We start from the raw sequence: 25,531 nt of genomic DNA, 5'->3' as shown, positions 1-25,531 counted from the left end.
TGGATCTATCTATGGCTATCTTTGGCTCTTGGGGTCATTGTTGTAGCTTCTCACCCTCCTTACCAAGTACATTTCATGACAAACATACACACGCACACAGGCATGCACAGAACAAGGGTATGTGCTTGTTTTCTGTTTTATACTTCTCTTTCAGGTGCTGTTTGTTGTTGTTGTTGATGTTGTTGGTGGTGGTTTTTTGCTCTGTCCTCTTTTATTTGTGTGCTTTGGTATTTTATTACATGTGCAGCAATTTTTAATTTTATTTATTTTTTTTACATGATTTGAATGACTACTGATTTGACTGGCTATTGTTTTGACGTATTCTGACTGTGCTGTAGGTAAATTACGGTGGCACAGTGGTTAGCACTGCTGCCTCACAGTTAGAATACCATCTGGAAGGCCTGGGCTCGATTCCACCTTGGCCCAGGCCCCTCCCTCTCTCTGTGTGGAGTTTGCATGTTCTCCCCGTGCTTGCGTGGGTTTCCTCCCACATTCCAAAGACATGCACTTACTGGGGTTAGGTTAATTGGCTACTCTAAATTGCCCATAGGTGCGAATATGAGCTTGAATGTGAGTGTGAAAGGTTGTTTGTCGCTCTGTGTTAGCCCTGTGCAGGGTGTACCCTGCCTCTTGCCCTATGACAGCTGGGATAGGCTCCAGCCCCCCGCGACCCTGAAAAAGGATAAGCGGGGGGGGGCTGGATGGAACAATGACAAATGAAACATCTTCAAACTCAATGCAAAGCAAAAATTGGATTTTCATAGAGATGGTAGACATGTAATGTATAACAAACACTTTCACAGCATTTTAGTTGGAGTCAGCATGCTTGACAGGAAGGATTCCCCCAAGGCATATCTTTCATGATGTAAATGTTTTGCAATAATAAAGTGATACAAAAATCAAAGCACTGTATCTACTGAGGTACCTCAGAAGGGTCTATGCACCCTTTGTCTAAGTTAGCAAACACATGAGGAAAGGAAATGAGATTTTCCAAATAGTAAAACCAGAACCAAGATGACCTCCAAAACCTCAGCTAGGGTCAAAATGTGATTTTTATCTGATGAACACATGTACATTCTTCAGATGAACCTATATTGAGAGACTGTATTTATTAATCTAAAGTTTAACAAAGCTTCTGATGATTAATTTGCCTTCCTAAAAAAATGGGAACAGCACACCCACAGTTTGGCTTCTTGTACTAAAATTAAACAGATTATAATAGACCACAGTACATTCTGGGTTTGTTACCATGGCTTCTATTATGTAGGCTTTGTTAGAAGACTTTGAAATTCTGCCTTATAGAGCATTTCTATGACAACCAGCCTTCACATAAAACTGTTAATCTAAGTCTGCAATGTGTCAACACGTTTGAATTCACACAGTGAAGTGTCAAGACCCCAACTAAAAAAAAATAACACAAACAAGTATGAAGTGTGTCTGGAAAGCAAACATATTTAGAACATATTTCAGTGAATATTAAGAGCAGGTGGCTCTGGAGATTTGCTGAACAAAGAAAAGAAGTACAAAACAGGAAACTCACTCACACCAACTTATGGTGCCCTCCAAATGTATTTTAACATAGTGGAATTTGTGGGGTTTGTTTTTATATTAGTAAAATCATCACTGGTGATGACCCTAACCCTAATACTTTATTTTGGAGAGAATATTTTGGAACAAATGTAAAAAGATTTTGTCAGTTAGAATGATTTTTTTTTCTGTTAATCACAAGATTCGGGAGAAAAAATAAATAAAAACATTACTTATAGTGAATGCATAGGGTTAGGATTACAGACAAAACTGATACCCAGCATAGCTTCTGGGTCTGAAAAGTGAAGCTAAGGCAAAATTGCCTCAAACCTGCATTCTTTTTTTATGGCCACTGGGGGGTGATATCTGGTTACAAAAAGACTTCCCGGTCTTATAGAATTATAGACGTGGAAAATGGCCTTCAGTCCTGACCTCTGTAAACACTTTCCTGATGAATTAATGGGCTCAATCCCTCATTTTGGGTCATGCCGACTAAAACATTAAATTAATTTTGTACATTTTGGTCATCTAAACATCTAATCTAAGTGTCCATCTAATCATTAGCCAATGAGCGCACAGTTTAATGGTCAGATCCACTCCTTGCTTGTCATTTCTGGTCTCAAAACACCAATATGGCAAAGATGAAAACATTCAGCTAAAGGCTTCATAACGGGACTTCACAAACTAATAGGTGCCATCATGGTGGTTAGCAGTGTTGGGTGTAATGCATATTAAAGTGACACATTATTGTACTCACATTACGTTTTTCAGTAATCACATCACAATTACAATTATGTCATTTCAAAGATTCTTAAGTTATCTCCATGACAGGCGGATAGAAAAAAATCAAACATGCCTTTTTTCTTAACGCAGACACACACACACACACACACACACACACACACACACAGAAAGTGAGGTGCCATATATCAGTTCCAGCTAAATCTGTTAGAGTGGACAAAAATGATTCATGTCAGTCCAAAAGGCATTTAAATAAACTTACAAACACAAAAACAAAAGCGGGAAAAAGCTTTTTTTTTTAATTTTAATTAGGCTTCTGTAGCCTGTGTCGGGCTTAACCTATTTTGATATTGTAGAGGTAGCTTTCCAGCTATGTACTGTTATGCCCAGTAGGGGGCAACGTTGGCTTGATTAATGCAATAAAACCTACCGTATTTTCCGGAGTATAAGTCGCACTTTTTTTCATAGTTTGGCTGGGGGTGCGACCTATACTCCGGAGCGACGTATATGTGACATTTATAACACATGAACCAAAATACTCCAGCCACTTGACATCTCCGTGAACTGCAGCTTTAAGGCAGTCTTGCGTAACCTGTGGGCGCAGTGGATGATGGATGGAGAGCACAGCTTAACGGCAACTGGGAGAATGCGCCACCCAACTTTCCTGGAAGTCATTGGATGGATCAAGAAAACATGGGCTTCAGTGACAAACCATCCTGTTGGGATTCAGAAAGGCTGGAATAATTGGAACTGCAGCTGACGACGAGTCTGACTAACGCGACACAGAAGAGGAAGCGGCGCTTCGTCTACGGAGTGTACGGAGTTGTTTAGAAGTGACACCGAGGATGAAGAATTCAATGGGTTGATGGTTTGGTTAACTTGTTAGTATGTTCTTTATGATATGGTTATCTGAATAACTTAATGTTACGTTAACATACTGTAGCGATTCTCTTAGTTAGAGAACGTGTTGATGTTGTGGGATTTCGGACTGTTCGGGAGGTTCGTGAAGGCAGCATGGAGAGAGAGAAAAAGACCGAGAGCTTGCCTGTGTGTGTGTTGCTGTTCCGCTGTTGTAGTTGTGGTTGGCGTGGCTGTGGCCTACATGCAGCCGTTTTTCTGTTAATAAAGACGATCTTTGTTGTGAATATCGCTGACTTTGGAAGTGTGTTTACAACGTTACAATACCGAACACGTGTTCGTTGTGCGTCATGTAGCTGAATGTGCTACGTTAGCATAACGTAGGTGTAACCATGTTCGTCCTGTTCTTTAATCCATTATTATTTTAAATTGCCGTTCAAGATGGAATTTCTGCTCTGGGTCTCGGATTCTATCAACCCCCCCCCCCCCCCAAAAAAAAGTGCGACTTATAGTCCAGTGCGACCTATATATGTTTTTTTCTTCTTTATTATGCATTTTTTGGCTGGTGCGACCTATACTCCGGAGCGACGTATAGTCCGAAAAATACGGTACATCTCGGCATTCGAGTGCTCGAGCTATTTGGTGTTGTATCGTTCCTCAACACTCCTGCTTTTTAATCCATATTTTAACAAGTAAAACACAGTTTACTAAAAGTGTACAAATAATATCCTCAGTTTGTTGTGAATAATATTTTTTTTCATCCTCCAACAGGAGGTTATGCAATTAATTTGATTTGTCTACAAACTGACTCAACAACTTCAACGGTTGTGCATCCTCACTAATGTGTGTGTGTGGAATGCCTGTTCTAATTCCTAATAGCCTAACTGCTTGATCATGTACCTTACACCCACAGAATGTTTGTGCATCCATTTCCTGTGAGTAACAATAGATAATACAGCAAAAAAATTGATTACTGTACAACTATGCATCCCTGCACATCTCCATCCATAAGCATTTAATCGTTCAAACAAAAGTGGTCTAACTGCGCAATGATGCCCTGAGGTAACAGATGAAAAACTACCATTTTAGTATATGAATAAAGACAAAAAATGTCTTTACTCAAATATGCTTTTGAGTAAAGACACCACCAAATTGAAATAACATTGGATATTTATCCGATGTTATTTCAATTTAAACATATCGAAAAGTGACATTTATCTGACCTTCTGCTGGCAGTGTGTGTAAGCCGGCTATGGCCCCAAAAAGGACTGTTCCAACCCCAACAACAAACTGATTATCTGCAGAAAAATGGTTTATTTGAAGAGTTTCAGTCAGGTTTCAGAATTCATCACAGTACAGAAACAGCCTTAGTGAAGGTTGCAAATGATCTTCTTACAGCCTCTGACAGTGGACTCATCTCTGTGCTTGTCTTGCCAGACCTCAGTGCAGCATTCACTACTGTTGACTATAATATTTTATTAGTGAGATTAGAAAATGCTGAAATTATGAAAGGTACTCCACTGCAGTGGTTTACATATCAATCTAACAGACTCCAAATTGTTCATGTAAACAGGGAGTCGTCTTTACACACTAAGTTTAATTATGGAGTTCCACAGGGTTCTATGCTAGGACCAGTTCTTTTTATACTATATATGCTTCCTTGTGTCTAACCAGATACTTACTCTGGATGGCATTACTGTGAGTTATTTTTGACCAGCATAAACTCTATTACCAAAATTATTAACTGTAATTTCCCCATTGTGGGACTAATAAAGGTATTCGTATTCATATTCACACGCTCTTCCAAATAATTGAATTAAGGTGTTCAAAACACTTCCATGACCACGTGTGTATAAAAACAAGTACCTAGGTACTCTCAGGAGCTCAGTGAATTCCAGCGTGGTACTGTGATAGGATGCCATCTCTGCAACAAATTCAGTCGTGAAATTTCCTTGCTACTAAATATTACACAATCAACTGTTAGCAGTATTATAAAAAATCATAAGCGACTAGGAAAGACAGTAACTCAGCCACCTAAAATGGCCATGTAGAATGACAGACTGGGGTCAGCAGATTCTGAGGTGCATAGTGCGCAGGGGTTGCCAACTTTCTGTAGAGCCAATCACTAAAGACCTCTAAACTTCATGTGGCTTTTGGCTCAAGAACAGTGTGTAGAGAGCTTCATGGAATGATTTTCCATGGCCAAACAGCTGCATCCAAGCCCATCACCAACAAGCGCAATGCAAAGCGTCGGATGCAGTTGAAGATATAAATAGAATGATTTTAAAGAATATAATCAAAATGTATTCAAAATGTGCATTGAGGTAAAAGGTGGAATGATTAACATGATATATACAAAATATATAAAATGTAACAAAATATATACACTAGAATATTCATACTATAAACTTACTACTATACATACTATAAACTACACTAGAATGTAACAAATATTTTCACCAAACTATAATATATATACAGGGCATGTTGTCGGAGGGGGTGCATAATATAGTGCAAATAGTCAAGTGCAAATAGTCCAAGTGCAAATAGTGAAACATGATTGTCTGGGTCAGTGGAAAGAGTCAGTGAATGATGAGTGGTGTGTGTGTGTGAGGTGTAGTCCATCGCTGTCCTGATTCAGAGCCATAATAGCCTGTGTAGAGAAGCTCCCCCTCAGCCTCAGTGTTAGACTTCAGGGAGCAAAGCCACTTCCCTGACCTCAACAGAGAGAAGACTCCATAGTTGGGATGGCTGGGGTCTTTCACAATCTTCCTGGCTTTGGTCTGGCACTGCCTGTAGTAGATGGTCTGCAGGTCAGGAAGTTCAGTCTGAATGATGCGTTCTGTTGAACGCACCACTCTTTGAAGAGCATGTCTGTCCTGCTTGGTGCTGTTCCCAAACCAGACTATGATGTTCCCTTTGAGGATGCTTTCAATGGTGCAGGTGTAGAAGTTCCACAATACCTTGGAGGACAGTCTGAAGTCTCTTAGATATCTTTTTTTTTTTTTTTTTTTTTTTTAGCCTGTCATGTCTGGCATCTTTCACAATCGGAATGATGATCCGAATGCACTGATGTACCAAACATATTTGCTTTGACAAGAACAGCTCTATATGTTTCCTATAGGCTCTTCTTGTTAATGTTTGCAATTTTATTTTTATTTATTTATCTTTTTATTTAGTTATTCATGCCAAGTCTGACAGGCAACAAGGAAGGGGCAAGAACAAGAGGTGGGGGGAGAAAAGGGGGGGGGGGGGGGGGGGAGGAAGAAAGGAGATAGAAAAAAAATAAAAAAATAAAAGGGGTTGATATACTCACACACACACACACACACACACACACACATCCATACACTCACCCATATGCACCTACATATACACACACACACACACACACACAAGTTTATTGTTTGTAGTAATGTGTGTGTATGCGCCTTTGTCATGCAATGTATTCGATAATGAGGGCGAGAAACTGCAACCATGCCCCCCGCGATCCAGAGGCAGATAGGGAAGGACCCAGGGGACCCAGGCCATCCACAACACAGGAGCTCAGAAGACTTGGGGCCACACATCCCGATGGCAACCGCGTACACTCCCCAGAAGAGGAAGGAGGGAGGCTACAGACGGAACCCCCACAATCCAGGGGCTAGAGTCCAGAGAGCCAGAGACGACGGGCAGCCCACCCCCCCCGGCAGGCCGGCACCCCCAGCACGAGCCAGGCATGCGGCCCCCGAGGCCCCAAGCGCCCGAGAGCAGCCCGACACCCGGCAGAGCCCCCCCACGCGCCAAAGAGGCCCAAGCCACCCCCAGGTCACGGCCGCCAAGGGAGCAGGCCAAAAACCATGCCGAGACATCCGGCCACACATCCCGGGACCCACGGGCACCCACACCCCAGGGGTGGCAGTGACGACCAGTGGGGAGCAGCGTGGAGCGGTAGGGAGGGGTAACTCCCACCCTCCGTGTCCCACAGGTGCCAAGGTCTCTTAGATATCTGAGCTGGCAAGCCTTCTTTGCGATGGAGCTAGTGTGGCAAGACCACGACAGGTCCTGCAAGATGTGTACTCCAAAGTACTTGAAGCTGTCTACTCTTTCTACTGCCACTGCCCTTTGAACTAGAACTTCCAGTTTCAGTCTTTGTTTATATTTGGGTATCAGAAAGATGGCGGCGTGGTCCAGCTTACCAAATGGTGGATGAGCTTGTGCGTTGTAAGCGTCCTTGTATAGAGTGTAGCAATGGTTAAGTGTCTTGATGGCCCTGGTGGGGCAGGTTATGTGATGATGAAATTCCACAATAAGTGCAGCATCCTGGTGCTGTGTCTGAAACTGTGTGAGAGGGTCATGAAGTTCACATAGTGCAATGTCCGTGTTTGCCTGGAGTGGGATGTACACAGTGCTGTCGATGATCAAGATGAACTCCCTTGGAAGGTAGAAAGGATGAAACTGGAGGGCGAGCAGCTCCAGGTTGGGTGAGCAAGAGTGGGCAAAAGTAATAATACTGGCATTATTTACACCATCTGCTGTTTACCATCACACACACTCCACCCTCCTCAACTTTCCCAATTCCGTTCAGTCCATACGGTGTACCAGAAAAACTTGGCCGGTTGGGTGGCATAGCTTCACACTGCTGAATTCAGCCACAATTCGGTGAAGCACAGGAGGTTGCAGTCCCAAAAATCCCTCTGAAACTTTATCCTGGCCCTGAGGTGATCGAGCTTGTTATCCAGAGACTAAACGTTGGCTACCAGGATACTAGGTAGGGGAGCTCGGTGTGCCCAAGCCCTCAGCCTGTTTCTGATGCCAGCTCGCTTTCCTCAAGGCCATTTACTCTCGCCAATCTGATGGACTAGTCTGGGTTTGATGGTTGTCAGGAGAACGGTACTTGTCTGACTGCACTGTGCCAATTGTAAAGTTTGGTGGAGAGGGGATTATGGTGTGGGGTTATTTTTCAGGAGTTGAGCTCAGTCCCTTAGTTCCACTGAAAGGAGCTCTTAATACATCAGCATTTTAAGATATTTTGGGCAATTTCATGCTCCCGACTTTGTGGGAACAGTTTGGGGATGGCCCAGGTTGGACTATTGTACTTTATCATCAGATTGTCCTAAAAGTTCCTTGAAAAGGAGAACAGTTGATATAATGAATATTCAACCATGAGGACTGTAATAACAGTGACTATCTTACCAATCCCTGGTTTGGACATTTCAGGGAGGTGAGAAATGTCAAAGGGTTGTGGTCTGTGTAGACAACCACAGGTGGTCAAAGGTCATGTTTTCTTTCAGAAAGTCAGTTAGTGGTGCTACCACTTCAGAAAGGTTCCTGCAGAAACTCCTGTAGTATCCTAATCCCATTAAATGGATCAGCTCCTTTTTTGTGGTAGATGTAGGATACTGTTCCACAACTTTTACCTTGTCTCACACTGGGTGAATTGTACTATGTCCAACCACCCAGCCCAGTTGCATGCCTCTTGCCTTAGCAAACTCACATTTGACGGGGTTGATAGTAAGATTTGCATCCTCCAAACGGCTGAATACAGCCCGGATACTCTCTAAATGTGAGAACCATGTATCACACCAAACTACAATATTATCTAGGTAGACTATATGCCCTTCCAGACCCCCCAGTACTTTAGTCATAAGTCTCTGAAACATTGCAGGGCCATTACGCAGCCCAAAAGACATGACTTTGTATAAATACAAACCATCTGATGAGATGATTGCAGAGATTTCCTGTGCCATGCAGACAATGGGACCTGTGAATACCCCTTCAGTTTACTAACATACTTTGCATGGCCTACCTGATCAATACAATCTTCCATAAGCAGCAATGGGAATGAATCTGGCTTAGTGACTCCATTCACCTTGCAAAAATCAGAACACCCAGGGGTATTGTCTGATTTTGGTACTAAAAGACAAGGTGATGCCAAACTTGATGATGGCTCAGCAATTCTATTACTTAACCCTTCAACCCCAAAGGTGTTGGTTGTGGCACAACGTACTTCAAAAGTGCCGCCGTTTGTGGACTTCTGGCAACAAATACCGTAATACCCCTATATGGCTGTGAAGTACAATTTCTGGGCTTTCAGGAACCATTTGAATTTTTCTGATAGGACAAAGGGTCACAGAGTTATGGTAAAAAGCCAGCTGATCAAAGTTCCTTTAATCAGCCGACTAGGCGGTGATATGCTACGTCTTAACCAGCTGCTCTTAACCAGCTGCTTGTAAGGGCAGGAAACCAGCGCTTCAGCGGCGATTGCCCAAAGTTAAAGGGTTAAAATGTACCTGACTTCAGCATCCAGATTTTTGTGTTTTTAGGATTGACACAGTAGAACCATTGTCTAATTGGCTGTGCATCACCAACATCAAAATGTCACATGGGTCTGAGTGGGAGTATCACCAAATAAGCATGGAAACTCTTTAATTTTGACAAATCTACCTGCTTTGACCCTGGCAGATGTCCAAACAAAACCTGCAACTTTCAAAGTAACTCTGAATTCCTTAAGCGTCCTTCCAACACAGCAGAGTCAAGGCAGGGTACACTGTCCTCCACCTTGGGTGCCACAATAACACTCCCACCACCACCACCATCCAAATATGCTGGAACCACATGCTTCGGGGATGACTGATCTACAGTGTCAGAAGAGTCAGGCAGCCTGGAATAATGTTTTAACAAATTTACATGATATAACTTGGTTGGTTTTCTGTGCTTAGGGGTGGCTATAGGGCCATACTTGGTCCCCAGCCATAAATAACCAGCCCTCAGCACATTTAATCAAACAGCCTCTTCATCCCACGCCACAGTCTATACCTAAAGCTTTTGACATAGTCAATAAGATTGGTAGGTGGCTTGGCTTCTTTCCACTACTCATGCAGTAAAGTCAATGGTCTGCACATGGTATGGCCAAACACTAGGTCATTAGGACTGAAACTCCCGAAACGCCCCCTGACTTTAAGCATGATAGGCTGAATCTGTTAAAGAACTTAGGCAAAGAGATGAGAGGAAGAGTTTGAACGCTGGTCAGTTTGAACGATTTTGGAAAGCCAAAATTTGAAATGAACTGATTTAGTGCACGTGCAACATTTCTAGCAGTTACTGTAGGCTGAAGGTATGCAGCTGGATAACACATACTCAGGGACATAACTGTGAGAGATAAGTGGCTCCATACCTACAATGAGGCAGTGGGCCTACACGATCAAGGATTAGATGTTCAAAAGGCTGTGTAACAGCTGGAATGGGAACTAACGGAACAGGTTTAACACTGATTGGGCTTACCAGTGAGCTGGCATGTGTGACATAGCACAACATAAAGTGCAATGTCCTTTTTCAAACACGGCCAGAATTAAATGACACAGCACCTGATCATATGTTTTCCTAACACCCCAGTATCCACACTCATCATGAGCCAGTCTTAACACAAGCCCTCAAATATTTTCAGGTACCACAACTTGAACAATGGGGTCCCCAATGCAGCTTGTTCTATAAGACACCCACTTTCCTACCAGCAGGTCATGATGAATGAAGTAACCCTAGCACTCTCATTTACATCTGCTGTGGAAAGCACCTGTTCAAAGAAACTCTTGATAGAAAGATTAGCTTGCACACCTCAACCATCAGTTGACCCTGAAAGAGGTCAGAATGCAGCCTAACTGTATGCAGTGGAACATACAAAATTTTCATGTGAATCCCTTTAACTGGGACAGAATATCCTGTGTTACTCTCCTGGCAAAACCTAAGCCTGATTTAAAGAGTCAAAAGCCACTGCATTCTGCAGTATCTTAACTGGTGCTTGCACCTTACTTCCCACAATTGAAACCAAGCCATCTGAGAGAAAAGGTGAAAAATACTCTAGGCTGTAAGGCAGTACATCCCATTGCATATTCTCACTTGTTAAATGTATTGAGGATTAAACTGCTCCAAAATCCTTAGGTCACAGCTTTTACCTACCTGAAGGGCCATACACCTGCACATTGCTTTTCACTCTTTTTCCACATCCAAAAACAGTTGCTGTAAGCCTCAGGAACCAGCTCGTAAGCCTTTAAAACAGCTTCTTTTCCAACAGAGTACTTTTGGCTTTCATCTAGGGCTGCAACGATACCTCGAGTAACTCGAATGAGTCAATTATAAAAATCTGACACAAATTTGTTGCTTCAATGCTTTGTTTAAACTCTGCAGTGCTCAGGTGTCACTGTGTGTTTTTAGTGACTAAAAGTAGACCTGCAATAGAAATGTATTTAGGAGGATGGGTGTGAATACAAAGCATTACAACATTAAGCTCATGCAGCCCCCAACTGATAACACAACAGTAGCAGTTTTACGTGCAGTCTGTCTGCCCACACCGCAAGCGCAAAGAAGTGGAGCTGTTATCAAGACAGTGAGCTCAAGTGGAGCTTTAAAAAAAAACAAAAACATAATAATTATCCCATAATTATCTGCTTTTTAACAGCTTGTCTTTATTACACTTATCAAAGAACTCCTCTAATGGAGCCTCAATAAAGTCAGCTGTTTCAGCCGTGTTCCACAACACAAACCAGGGCATTAATTTAACACCTCTACATATCCCAAAACCCAAATGCGCAAGAGGTTGCTTCCATAATACAAAGTCACAAGAGTACAAATCCCTCTAATATAAAATCTAACCTGATACTAACTCAGCCTAGTTTTCATGCAGTGTCAATGGTGGGTACCTACACACCAAATACCACTAGTGCAAAACAAGGCAACCAAATAATGGCAACCCCCCACTGGCACCAGACAAAATAAAAGCACTTCAAATTAAACCACTGTCTCTCGACCAAACAAACCACGCAAGGCCTCCAACCGTCACACTTAAAAAATGCTGCTTCAGGACCAACATTCAAGACAAACAACTCTGTAAGCCCATTTAACATTCAAAGTAATGGCTTACCAATTGCAAAAGACATGATGAGCCCCCAAATCTGTCACAGTCCAGCTCGAGGGCCATGTCAAATGATAGGAGGGACACCACTTAAATGAAGTTTTACTTGTTTATTAGTTCAAAATTAAGGTGAAAATAATACTCTATAAAGTGTGACACTCAGTATTTTCAGCGTGTCAGTTGTTGGATGAGTGCGTGGATGTTAAGCATGCACAGTTTTATGCAGTGTAAAACCTAACAAACAAGGATAAAGCCAACTAAACAAATAACAATGGTGCTGGATGAATAAAGAAAAACGCCTACAAGAGGTGAGACAGCCAGCTCTTAAATGCTCCAGGGAGACTGGCCAGGTGCTCCCAGTTGCACTGATTAACCCCGACCAACAGGAACCCGCAAGACAACACAAAGACAACAGCAGGCCCTGGCCAAGGCAGAAGAAGTGGAATTAGTTCAGGGAATTAAAATCTAAAAAAAATAATGTAATGTCTTTGTAATTGTAGAATGAAATTTAGGGATTTTCCACTGATTTCAGTACAGCCAAATTTTCCCTGCAGTGGCATCTAGCAGACTAATGAAGAATTACAGATGAAGACAGGATTTGCTTCATCATTAAGCGATGGTGGTTGTTCAAGGATCACAAGTATTTAGTACCAAACCTTCAGTTTGTGTGTCTGGCTGTAATTGTCAACCTCTAGCAGCTCACCTGGCAGGCATTGTATAACAGCTGGTGCTCAAACTTGCGGATGCCGAGGATCTGCTGGAACATCTCGTAGAGCTGCTCTTTACTAAGGATGAGCTCTGAAACAGCATTTAGGTGTGCCCGCTGTGGTTGACGCTGCATGTCCTCATCCCCCCTGTAGATGGCATCATACTTGGAAATCCAGGAACTGAGCACAGTCTCTTTGCTCAGACCATCGATCTCAGGAAGGCTGCGGACACGCCGCTCAATATTTTTCTTGAAAACCTCACGAAAGTCATTAGCTGAACAGCCACCGCTCTGAACCATCCGGGAAATGCGCTCACTCTTTAGGAAGCCCTGCCAAGAAAAGGACAATAAACATTTAAAACATTGATTTTAGCCTATTTTTATTGATTTACTCATATTGGGGCCTGGGCCTGTTTCATTTGGGACTTCTAGTAATTTGTACTACTATAACTAATCCAAGGTAGTTTACTAAAAACAGGTTATTTGTTCTGTTTCTTTTGCCACACAAGAATTGTAAATAAAAGTTTTGACAGCATTTGAGTGTAAATTTAGAAGACATAGCAATACATTGCATGGAGAGCTATTTATACTTACATCAAGGTCATATCACTAAGGACAAGATCAATGACAATCAAGGCAGCAAACTTTATTTTGCCATCTTTCAACAAGCTCAGCTTATGTAAACTCAATGCACAAAACAGAGACATGGAGGAGGGGTTTTTTGGGATTGTGTTTCAAAATTACTCAGGGTGTCCTGGTAATACTAATCTTGTGCAAATAGTGCTTTACCCTTAATTGTGCAAGGGACCATATATGGTAACTTCAATGGACATCAAAATTAGCCTCCCCATGCCTCTCTGTGAGGTTGAAGAACCCAGCAAATCAGCAATCAGTTTCTCTCAGCAAATCAGCAAAGATCGAATTATGCGACATCATTACATTTGAACAATCCACAGTGGACTAGAGCATTTCAAACTTCAGTGTTCTGGAATTCAGTTTTTTTAAGCCCCTACTGACTCTTAGGTCGGTATGTTATGTTTGGTCTTAACATCCACACCAACAGTGGTAAGTTGATAAAACTCACATGTGGCTGAAAATTTGTTCTAAATGTTGAAATAGGTGTTGTTTGTGTAAGATTTCTAGAAATTAGTGAAATTTGTCACATGTGACAATGGTGGAACCATAGTTTGATGTTAATAATACTTAAGTATATACTGTGAACATCTTAAATAGTGGTTAAGCATACAATTTTTAAAATTAAATAATTTGATTGGTTTAATATAAGGTGACTGAATCTAGTCAACATAAAAAAATTAAATGTAAGCATAACCATTTAATGTTTAAAATGAAATTACTATAAAGATGACTCAAATAAAAAACATACACACAAGAAATTAATATATAGGTTAACAAATGTTTTTGCAGTCACAATACAGAGAACACATGTTGAGTAAACATAACTTTATTGTGTGTAATCAATATACTTTGTTTCATATTAATCCAATGGATTATTTTTTCAGTGTATGCCCTGGTCTCCTAAAACTAACAAGTCCACTTTTAGACAAACACTAGATGTGTCCAGTAAGCCATACTTTGGGTATTTTGATTTATTTATTTTTTAGATGAGACATTATAACATAGGACATCAGTACTCAGAAGTACATTGGATGTTGCCACAGGTTAAACATTTTACAATGATCCAGGGAGAAGTTTTCCTGTATACCAGGATTACACACATCTCAGGAGGGATTTGGGCCCAACTCTTCACAGAAACTCTCTAAATCCTTTAGGTTTCTTGGCTACCACTTGGCAACTCAGCTTCCTCCACAGATTTTCTATAGAATTGAGGTCTGGAGACTGCTTAGGCCACTCCATGACCTCAATGTGCTTCTTCTTTAGCCACTCCTTTGTTGCCTTGGAGGTATGTTTTGGGTCACTGCCATGCTGGAAGACCCATCCATGACCCATCTACTGTGTTCCGCCTGAGGGAAGGAGGTTCTTGTCCAAGATTTTACAGTGCATGGCCTGCCTTGTCCATTGGCCCCTTAGTGCGGTGAAATCATCCTGTACCCTTAGCAGCTTGACTGTGGGGATAGTGTTCTGTGGGTCATACCCAGCATTTCTCTTCCTCCGAACACGGCAGGTTGAGTTGATGCCAAAGAGCTCAATTTTGTTTTCATCTGACCACAGCCAGCCTTCTCGGATTCATTTAGTTGTTCACTGACAAACTTAAGACAGGCCTATACTAGGGGTGTGCGATATAGATCATCTACGATAATATCGTAATTGTCGTGTTAACAATGTGCAAGCTGGCGTTATTGAGTATGCTAATGAGGAAAAAACATCAAAACCCTCGGCTCCACACGTTCACTTCTTTATGCTTTAGTATAGGCTGCTGCGCGTGCGCGTAGAGTGTCCATACTGTGCGCTAGCATAGCTGCCTAAACAACACACCTAAAGGTGGAAATGAGTGAACACACTGCGCCAGAGGAAGACATTGCCAGCCTCGCAGTCTACCGCTTTAATTGCTAGGCAAGAAGGTAGTTTGCAGCTTGCCGTTTGCAGACTTTGTAAGAAAGCGGATAGCTCGAAAACTAACATGTTCCATCATCAATGAGTATGAGGAATATGAAATGTTTCGGGTACCCGCTGTCCAAGACAAACCTAAATCAGCTAAGGTGTCTGGCAAAACACACACTCAGCAAACTTTAGCCCCCCTCCCCCCAACCACGACTAGCGGTATAAAGAGGAAGATAATGGATGGATGGATGTTAATATCCTTTAAGTTAAATAAGGTATGTTACAATCACTGCGTCATAACCTAGTGACGTTCTCGGAGCTCACCTGTTTGGAGCCTTGGATAATACGCTGAAGTGGTCTTGCAAAAAAAACGGGTTTCTGATCAGATGAAGGTGTGTAGTTTCTGTGATTTTTCTGCTATAATGTAGGGGGAATCCCCCTGGACAACCTTTTTTTTTTTTCCCCTCATTCTGTCAAGTCTTCCGTATTGAGTGATTGCTTTTAAAAAACTCGCTGAAGTTTTTCTATGTACATTTGTCATGCCCAGGACACTCTTGAAAAGAGATTTTTAACCTCAGTGTGTTTTTCCTGGTTAAATAAATGTTATATAAATTAAAAATAAGTTAATGTCTCAAAAACACTGATTTACGCCTGCACTTCTTGTACGAACACATTTTTAAATAATGCAAAATATCTTTTATTATCATTATCGAAAAAATTACAGAAAATAACGAGATATTTTTTGTCAATATCACACACCCCTAGCCTATACATATGCCTTCTTGAAGTTGGGAGCCTTGCAGAAGCTGCAAGATTTCAAAGATTTCAGTCCATTACGGCATAATATGTTAATCAGAGTGTTCTTGGTAACTGTTGTCCCAATTGCCTTCAGATGTGTAGTTTTGGGCTGATCCACCACCTTCCTCTTCATCACCCTCACCACGAAGCAAGATCTTGCATGGAACTCCAGACCAAGATAAGATGGTCATTTTGTATTTCTTCCATTTCCAAATAATCGCACCAACAGTTGTCACCTACTCACCAAACTTCTTCCTGATGGTCTTGTAGCCCATTCCAGCCTTGTGTAGGTTTACAGGCGTGTCCCTGATGTCCTTTAACAGCTCTTTGATCTTGGTGGTGGAGAGGTTGGAATGGAAGAAACTGAATCTGTTGTAGCAAGTTGGGGTCAGAAGTATCTAATGATTGAATGATTGTAATCTGTGTGCCACATGGGCACACAGCCAATCTTAGGAAGCCAGACGACATCTGGTTGGACTGTAGGAGAGCAAAAACTGTACTTTTATGTAATGTAATTTCTGAATTTTTGGTTGCTATTCCATCCCTCTTTATTAAAATTAGATTAGATTAGATTAGATTAGATTAGATTCAACTTTATTGTCATTGAACACAGTAACAAGTACTTGAACAAAGAAATGTAGTTTGGCATCTAACCAGAAATGCAGAGTAGTAAAGTACAAGGTATGTACATGGGCAATGCAGGTATGAACTGAATATACTGAGCTGAACTGTGTGTGTTAATATGTGTGTGTTAATATACTTGTGGTCGTGTGCCAGTGTTCTATATGTGGTAGCCGGAAATGCATGGGACTCGACAGCCCTGATCAGGCCAATCACAATTGTCGCAGGCTGCGAGGACCTAAAGTGTGGTTAAATTTCTTGGGAAGTGCACATCAGGTTGTTGCCATCAATGGCAACAACCTGCCTGACACAACCTGATGTGTCGGGCAGTGGCCAGGGGTTGCTGCAATCAAAGCTGTTGCCATTATTTTACAGACCAGTGCAGTGAGCAGACACACACACACACACAAACAGTATGGCGCTCCCAGCAAAAACGTCTAGAGAGGGAAAAAAAAAAAGATTTCATATCAGTCCACAAGGTTTTTAATTAAACTGACAAACATGAAAACAAATGGGATTTTATCCATAATTTCAGTAAGTTTTAGTTATTTTTGTAAACACACAATACAACGGACAACGGAGTGTTATGATGCAGAAGACTGGAACTCAGAGGTCTGTTCGCATCTTTAGTCCTACTGTCTAATCTATCCACTAACTCTCCCCCAGTTCCTCCTCAACAATCCAAAGACATGACCTCCTCAAACAATATGCAGTAAAATATTTCACAATGGTAAAGAATCTTTTTAAAAATTCCTGGATCCAGATAACTATCAAAATGTCCGAATGAGAGGTATAACACTTCTGAAACACAAACTTTCATGTTTTTGTGTGACAGTGAAGGCAAAATCGATCAAGCCTGCTGGGAAAACACAAAAATAAAGAAAATGGAACCTAACTGTGGCCCAAAGATTAAAATTCCATATGAGCTATGGTGGACTGGAAAAGGGTTATATGACTGGGTGATATTTTTTTTGTCAGTGTTTGAGGTAAAAATAAAAATAAACTTCTATAGCACTTTCTTTTGCTTGTATAGAACTTTTCAAAACATAATTAAAAAGTGTTTTACAGAACACAATAAAATAGATTGCAATCAAAAGTCAAAAAGATAAGAAAACACATTTAAAACGACAAAAAACACAACATAAACCCTGGACAGGTTATTGTTCATGATTCAATAATAAGAAAAAGATCACACTTGGGTTATATAACAGGCTGAATTCTACAAAGCAGAGTGGGCCATAATTCTTTCACAGCAATGCAAAAGACTCATCACCAATGCTTGATTGCAGTTCTTGCTGCCAAAGGTGGCACAGCCGGTTATTAGGTTTAGGGGCCAATTACCGTTTCACATATGGCCAGGTATTTTTGGATAGCTTTTTTCCCCTTACTAAATGAAATAATCATTTAAAAACCGCATCTTGGTGTTATCTTTGCCCAATATAAAAAAATTTTTTGATGATCTGAAACAAGTGGCAAATACTACAAGCCATAAGTCATATCAAATCATCTGTGATAATACTAGTGTAACTTTTTACATTATATAAAAATGTCATATCGCAATATTATGGCTGTGACAACGGCATGCATTTACATTCTCCAATTTAGCACCTAAAAGGGAGCTACTTCAACCTCCAACAAATTACAGTTCTTAGCAAAACAGACAAGAAAACTGTTTCCACTAAAGCCATAACAAACTTGTTTCACTACTTGAGTAGCAAAAACACCATCAAATAAAACCTGGCTATGAAAGAGGAGATAGTAGCAGCTGGTGATGTGCTGTCAATGGATATAATGCTGCCTTTGCTGCTAAGGCCTTGTTTCAGTAGATTCACACTTTGAATTAGGTAGTGTGCCATCAGTGACAGTCACTCATTAGAAAAGGAGGATGTAAAATGCCCTTCATTTACTTTCTTGAAATATTCTGATATAATTTTGGGGCTATATCGTCCACTAGAGGTGGGCGATATAACTACAAGCCTCAGTCAGCTGTGCAAAGACTAAACATAGTGTCAAGTGCCAGCTGTGTGGCAGGCAGGGCTGGATCCCAATGCAGGACACCTGAGAATAGAGCTGAACTCAGCTTTAATGCTGGAGGCTCTTAGAATGTTCAAAAACACAAACTATAAAAGTATTAAATCCCAATCCAAGGTAGGAAAAGTCCTTGATACTAAAAACCTCATGCCTGAAGGAAGCCGGACACAAGACACACAGAACACGAGACTGGCAAAATAAAACAGGAATACTCCATTTCCACCGCAGAGGTGCCAGTGCTGGTGTTGGTTTCAATGAACCAGCAAAACACTTAAGAACAAGCCTGGATTTCCACCGCGCTTTGTGAACTGATCCTTTACATACGACTGTGGGCGGGTGCTCTTCTGGACACGGAAGCCAAAAGGCACAAACGTGGGAGAACACGCTGTTGTGCTGCAAACACATTTTATGGTCCAAACAAAACTACTGCAGTATCAGTAGGTGGCACAAGGTAAACACAGACAGCGATTACAAGCAAGATGATATAAACTGATACAAAGCAGCAAGTTCAGCTTTAGGGCCCATCCTAATTCACAACCAAGAAAATCGCTTCATTTTTCACATGTAATACACACCATGTAGTGAAACAGCGGCAAAAAACTTTATGTTGAGATGGCAGAGTCACGCCCTTCTGCCGCTTTCATCACACGTTCTTGGTTCCAGACCAGCTAGCTTGTGGGGCCTGAGCTGAACCTGTTTTTCGGCTGAGCACCGAGTGTGTTCGCGTTGGAAAAAACACTGAACAGTTCAAATTATGGCACCTGCACCGGCACCTGGTCGGTAGAAAAGGGGCTGAAGTGAGAAGACATGGAAACAGAAATGCAAGCTTGACATCACAGAGGGAGGCAGACACACTGATGAAAACAGATACAAGAGACTCTACACAAAAGGGAGGAACACTAAGGGACAACACAGGGAGAACCAAATTCTAAACCCACAGGGTACTTAAGGATGCATGAAACAATAACTGATCTTCACAAAACATAAACCCAAAACACTGGGCAAAGGCCCAGGACCATGACAGATAGGTGCAGTTGTTATATGTTGGTATTAATATTAACAAATTTTGGGAAACTTCGCCACTTCTGTTGAAAACAGAGGGAAAACACAGTGAAATAACTGAAATGATATATGTTCCGATTGGTTCAACCTGTCTGTCAGATTGTTTGTGGCTCACAAACAACTGACAGTGACTGGAATCAAAGCAACACCTGAGGAGAGTCCCAATCCTTCCCCAGACTTGTACAGCTAAAATCACATTTGGTTCTGTAAAAATATTGCATCATTCTACCTCATAGTAGCTTCTCACAGCGTTGAAGAAAGCTTCATCTGCCATAATTTGCGTTTCCCCATTGAGGAAAGCAAGAAAACGCTCCTTTACTGCTTGCAGCTGCTGCTTATTCACCTGAGAGAGAAAAAAATTAAGCACAGAGAGACATCAGTGGAGGACAATGAATTACAAAGAGAGTTAGATGAGGGAAAGGCAGTATGGATGAGAAACAAAACAGAAGTACAGGATAAGAGTCATTGTTAAAATATGAGTCTCATTATACGAGAGTGGGCTGAAAAGTTCATAGGCTGACTAAGAAGTAGTTATCATACAGCAGCCATCACCAATAGGCGGACCTCGGTCTAGATCCGGACCGAAATGATGTCTCAAGCGGACTCGAACCTAATACCAAAACAGAAATAACCACTTAATTAAAATCTTGTTGAGCGCTTTCTGGTTTACCTGCACAGCTTTTACAGTCCTTACGGTAGTAGTGAAGCGTCCAAGGAAACCCACTGACCAATTGCATGCGAGTTTGGCTATACCACGTGATACCACCAAGCTGGTTCCTGCCGGCTGGTAAACTTTGTAACAAACAGGGTTATTATAGTTAACGAAAACGAACTAAATAATGAAAACTGAAACTGAAACAAACATTTTGATTAACTGAAATAAATAAAATCTATAATTAAAAGCAAAAAACAGTATAGTGAGTTTACAAAACTAACTAAAACTAACAGAAATTATAGATAAAATGACCTTTGTTTTCATAAATTTTATTAAAAAACCCTTGTGGATTCATATGAAATCATTTTTTTCCGCTCTAACAGTTTAAGCTGGGAGCGCCATTGGGCAACTGTGTGCGTGTGCCTGCTCACCGCATCGGTCCGCAAAGTAATGGCAGCGGTCTGCCAAGAAACCGCACTGATCCTTCAACATAACCTGATGTGCGCCTCCGCAGAAATCGAACTACAGGTCGGGTCCACACAGCCCACAAGGTTGTGATTAACCTGTTCAGTCCTTGTGCGTTTCTGGCTACTTTTTGCTGCAGTGTTGGAATTTATCAGTGAGAGAATAACAATCAGGAATAATAATCAAAGCATCAATATAAGGACTCACAAATGTCAGCAAATTCCTGGAGGGAGACTGCTGGAACTATCGGAATGGATGTGAGGAAATGAAGAAAGTGGAAAAACAGGGACAAATATGTTTGCAGCCAAAAAACTGAGCACAAAAGAGCGAGGACCAAAAAAGTCCCAGCCTGCACCGCATATAAAACACCAGCATGCAACCACAAGGTAATTAACACACACAATCCAGCTACATAAGCATAAATTGTTGGCCACTTAAGTAGGTTGTGTACAGAGGCCGCAAAGCTAGCTCTCCAAGCAGCTCCAAAACAGAAGCAGCTTCGTGTGATGAGAACGTCAGGATGCAGCTGGATTTGAGCTTTGATTCCTTCAAAAGTTCAGTTTGTTTTTGTCCAACATTCACTGCGTTCTGATGTTTTACACCACGTGTTCTGCACTGACGCTGAAGTTTGTTGTAGAGTTTATTGAGTTTTGGAGTTTATGCTTTTCTTTATGTTTCTCCTTGTTGATGTTCATGTGTTTCCTTAATATTACACACATTAAACACGTAGTGCTGCTATTTTGTGAACAGTTGATTGTTGAATGCAGTTTTTTAAACGGTATCTTTTGTCGAGTTATTATTACACAATAGTCACTCTTGCACCTGACAAAGTATGAAAAACTAAAACTGACGAAAACTAAACTAAAACTAAGCATGAAACCAAATATAAAAACTAATGCTCTGAAAACTAACAAAACCTTATATATATATATATATATATATATATATATATATATATATATATATATATATATATATATACCCTGTCATACAGTAATTAAATTTGGCATGCCTTAAATTCAAACTTTACTGATGCTAACTGCATGTTTTTTTTTTTCAGATAAACCCACATTGGATACAGAATTAAGGATTTGGAAAAGTAGTATGAGAGACATTGTGAGAAAATGGATCAAATTTGGCACCGTGGTGTTATCAAATATCTGCAGAAAAAGGGGTTAGCCCTCAAGGACATTCATGTCAGCATGAATGTCCTTGAGCCGGAGTGGGCAATCCACCCTTTTCCGACTGAGGAAAATAGCCTCAGACTTAGAAGTGCTAATTTTTATGCTAGCTGCGAACCACTCCCCTACAAGCTGATGGTCACAACCTGATGAAGCTGACAGGACCTCATCATCCGCAAAAAGCAGAGATGAGAGTCTGAGACCACCTAGGGGAAAGCCCTCTGCCAGTAGGCTACTCCTAGAAATTTGGTCCATAAGAATTATGAACAGAATCGTGACAAAGCACAGCCCTGGCAGAGTCCAACACCCACAGACTGCATGGGCAACTCCTACACACACTCGAAAATCCTCAAGAGGATAAAGAGCTGGTCCAGTGCTCCGCGACCAGGATGAAACCAGCACTGTTCCTCTTGAATCCAAGGTGAACTAGCAAATAATTGAAAACTTTGCTAAGAAGCATGCAAATACCAAAAAAGTTGGATTTTTTCTTTTTTTTTTATTTCCTGTATGATAACTGGATGTCTGTGCAGCTCTCATTGAGTGTTCACTCCCAGAAGACAAACTCTTCCCCTCCTTTTATAAACACCACCAGCTGACGTATGCAGTCACTCTCACAATTTTTCCTCACACAGCAGTCGTTTAAAAATCACCTGAGATCAGGATTATGAATGTTAATAAGACTGAGTACAATGGTATTACTCTAATATTATTCTGAAGGCAAATTACTTTCAGTAAAATCAATGTAGTAGTGAAAAGTCATATCTGTTTATTTCAGGTTTTTTTTATCTTTTTTAAATAAATGCAGGAGACTCAAATTTTCCATGGTCATGTTGACATTCAGTATCAGCCTGAAACTTTGATCCATGTCTCAAATTGTTCCAATTTGTATATTGTTTTATCCAATCACCTATGATTTTCAGACCCCATTTACAAGAGAATATTTGTTTTACCATTTTTGAAAAGTACCCCCATTTTCAAAAAGTTGCCTTTTCGCCCATTTACATGGAAATGGAGACCGGTGCGTATCGAAAACGCTCCACCCTGGAACCAGTTTTCTAAAACAATTGTCTTCACACAGTTTTCGTGTAAACCAGACACCAAAATGCATAAAAAAAACTCTACAGTTTTCATCTGAAAACATTCTCCTGTAAACACGGCCTCAGGACAGCCTGACCTTTCCTCTGGTACCCCTGCCTGGACAATTAACTGTGTGAATTACATTTGCCGTCACGCACACTTGTCCTAAGTATGTTTTGGAAAATTAATCAATTTGGGTTTTTTTTTAAAAATAATACAATAAAAATAAAAGATTTTTTTCATTTTTTAAATAATAAACAACTTATAAAATTGTATACTGCTTATTAATGGATGCCATGTTAGATGTAAAATAATATTTTTTTTAAAAAAAGCCTTGTTTAAAAAGATGGCTTAAGAGTTTAAATTTATTTTAAAAAGTATTTCAAAAGCTCAATAAAAACTGAAACCTCTGACATTGAACAAAAGCCTTTTTTATCTTGGTAGCTACAACTGTGAAGGTTGTGTTTACATTTGAAATATGCATATATTCATTTACATTTATATAAATCAAATACAGAGTAATGTTTTACATTCCCATCTCATTTGCACATTAAGTTTGAAATTACATAGTATTTTGGTAATCTGTTTAAACACATTATAAAACTATACCACATTTTAAATAATGGTGAATATATTTGTTTTACTTTGGTTTGTCAGGGACTTATGAGTTGCAGTAAATATTTTTTTCTGTTTTCTTGAGCTACCTGTCTGCTGCTCCAGTCCTTCCTGGTCTGAGCAAAAGAGGAGTTCGTTTAAGTGCACAGGGTGATCAAATGGACTTAATCATCTCTTGTGACAACATGGGGGAAATGGTTTATTTTTGTGTTAAATATTGTAATTGTCCCTGTGGTTTCCCCTTTGGCATTTAAAATGGTCTACTCTGTTATTATATAGTTTGAGCTGTCTCTCATTTGGGCAGGTTGGTTTGTTATGTTATTTTGTTAAGCACCATTTTTGAGTTCTGTTTAGTTGCCCTCTTGTGTAGTGATGAGCAGATGAAGCCTCATGACACTTTGAAACTTTCCATCCAATTGGTTAAAAAATAAATAAAAACAAAAGGTTCATTTCTCGAGGCTTCATCTGCACACAAAACCCCCTGCTGGCAAAAACCTTTATTGTCATTTCAGTTATTTGTGATGGCAGTGATTATCTCTATGCTGACACTGATGAGGCCAAGATGAAAAAATAAAGACACCTGAACTTGATTTTGTGGTGTTCATCGATTCATTTGTTTGTGATTAATGTGTGGTGATAGTAACAGAGGTCTATCTGGTGAACATGATTTCAATCAGTGTTTAAATAAATCCAATAGGACCTGAGGTGTTTATGTTAAAACTGTTGCAGTGTTAACCAAAGATGGGACACTGATCGTTTATGAATGCTGGGGTGGTGGTGACTTTGTTCATTTTTATTAACAATTTTTTTTTCCACTGTGGTTGGAGTCTTTTTGGAAATAACGTCTCTGGCTCTGGAGAAAATCCTTTCACATGGGGCTGAGGAGGCAGGCTGCACGAGTATCCCAAAGCAAGCATGTACAAGATTGCACCTCTGCCTAGATGATGCCTATAGATGAGGTGCTGCTGTTCTACCCCAGTTTTTTTGAATGGGAAAAAAAGAGAAATTAATATTATAATATAGTATAGTGAATATTATAGTAGTAACACATTTGATCTATAGGCTTATTATGTATAATACCTTACTGGGACACATCAGCTCAAAGTTTTGCCATACAGGGGAAACCTCCTCTGAGCAGCTCCATTGAAACCAGCTCCCATGTGTCACAGCAAACTGGTGAAACTCTAACACAAACACTAACACACAAATTTTTGGGGGATTCATTGCGCTTTGATAAATCCCGCCAACACACAAACCACTTCCTGAAGTGCGGGTTCAGATGTCATTGGCATTACTCACCCTTAATGAAACAAGCCTTGATAAAAGACATCGATTTCTCAGCATGTGCTCCGAAGCCTCGGCACAGTACACTAGTTTTATGGGCCCGCTTATTTCTGAAAATAGTTTATCTTCATGATTTTGTACCTTTACGATATCATTTTTGTCTTATAATAAAACCCACATCTTGGAAATTACACCTGTGCTTTTATGTCCTTGGCTGCTTGGTCCCTGATAACAACAACAATGTTACAGTATTGCACTATATAACAGTATACTGTCAGAGTTATTCTGCTTGGGTAAAAAGCTGACCTACAACACCTCCTCAGACAAATACCAGCAGGACACACACAAGATGATAAAATGCCAGACAGTAAGTGATCTATATTTTAGAAAAATACTGCATGTCTTGAAAGAGTGATTGAACACTTTTTTGATGCATGGCTCAGGACAAAACAAAACAAACAAACAAAAAAAAAAACTTTTCCCCTGCCACTTGGCTATTCAAT

At 40.6% G+C, this 25,531-nt stretch overlaps 1 protein-coding gene across 7 annotated transcripts in view; it reads right to left on the bottom strand.

The window, feature by feature from the left end:
• cadps2 (Ca++-dependent secretion activator 2) overlaps window positions 1-25,531 on the bottom strand; it is a 280,333-nt gene that overhangs the window by 236,761 nt on the left and 18,041 nt on the right. For all 7 annotated transcript variants that reach the window (XM_030730944.1, XM_030730939.1, XM_030730942.1 and 4 more), the window contains exons 2-3: window positions 19,981-20,094; window positions 12,717-13,049 (exon numbers count right to left, since the gene is read on the bottom strand). In XM_030730944.1, the coding sequence (XP_030586804.1) occupies window positions 12,717-13,049; window positions 19,981-20,094 (447 nt within the window). The remainder of the gene's footprint in view (window positions 1-12,716; window positions 13,050-19,980; window positions 20,095-25,531) is intronic.

Source organism: Archocentrus centrarchus, chromosome 6 (genome assembly GCF_007364275.1).
Source record: "Archocentrus centrarchus isolate MPI-CPG fArcCen1 chromosome 6, fArcCen1, whole genome shotgun sequence".
In the NCBI taxonomy this organism is placed as follows: Eukaryota; Metazoa; Chordata; class Actinopteri; order Cichliformes; family Cichlidae; genus Archocentrus; species Archocentrus centrarchus.
Note: the sequence above shows the minus strand (reverse complement) of the source record. Positions and strands in the feature narration are given on the sequence as shown.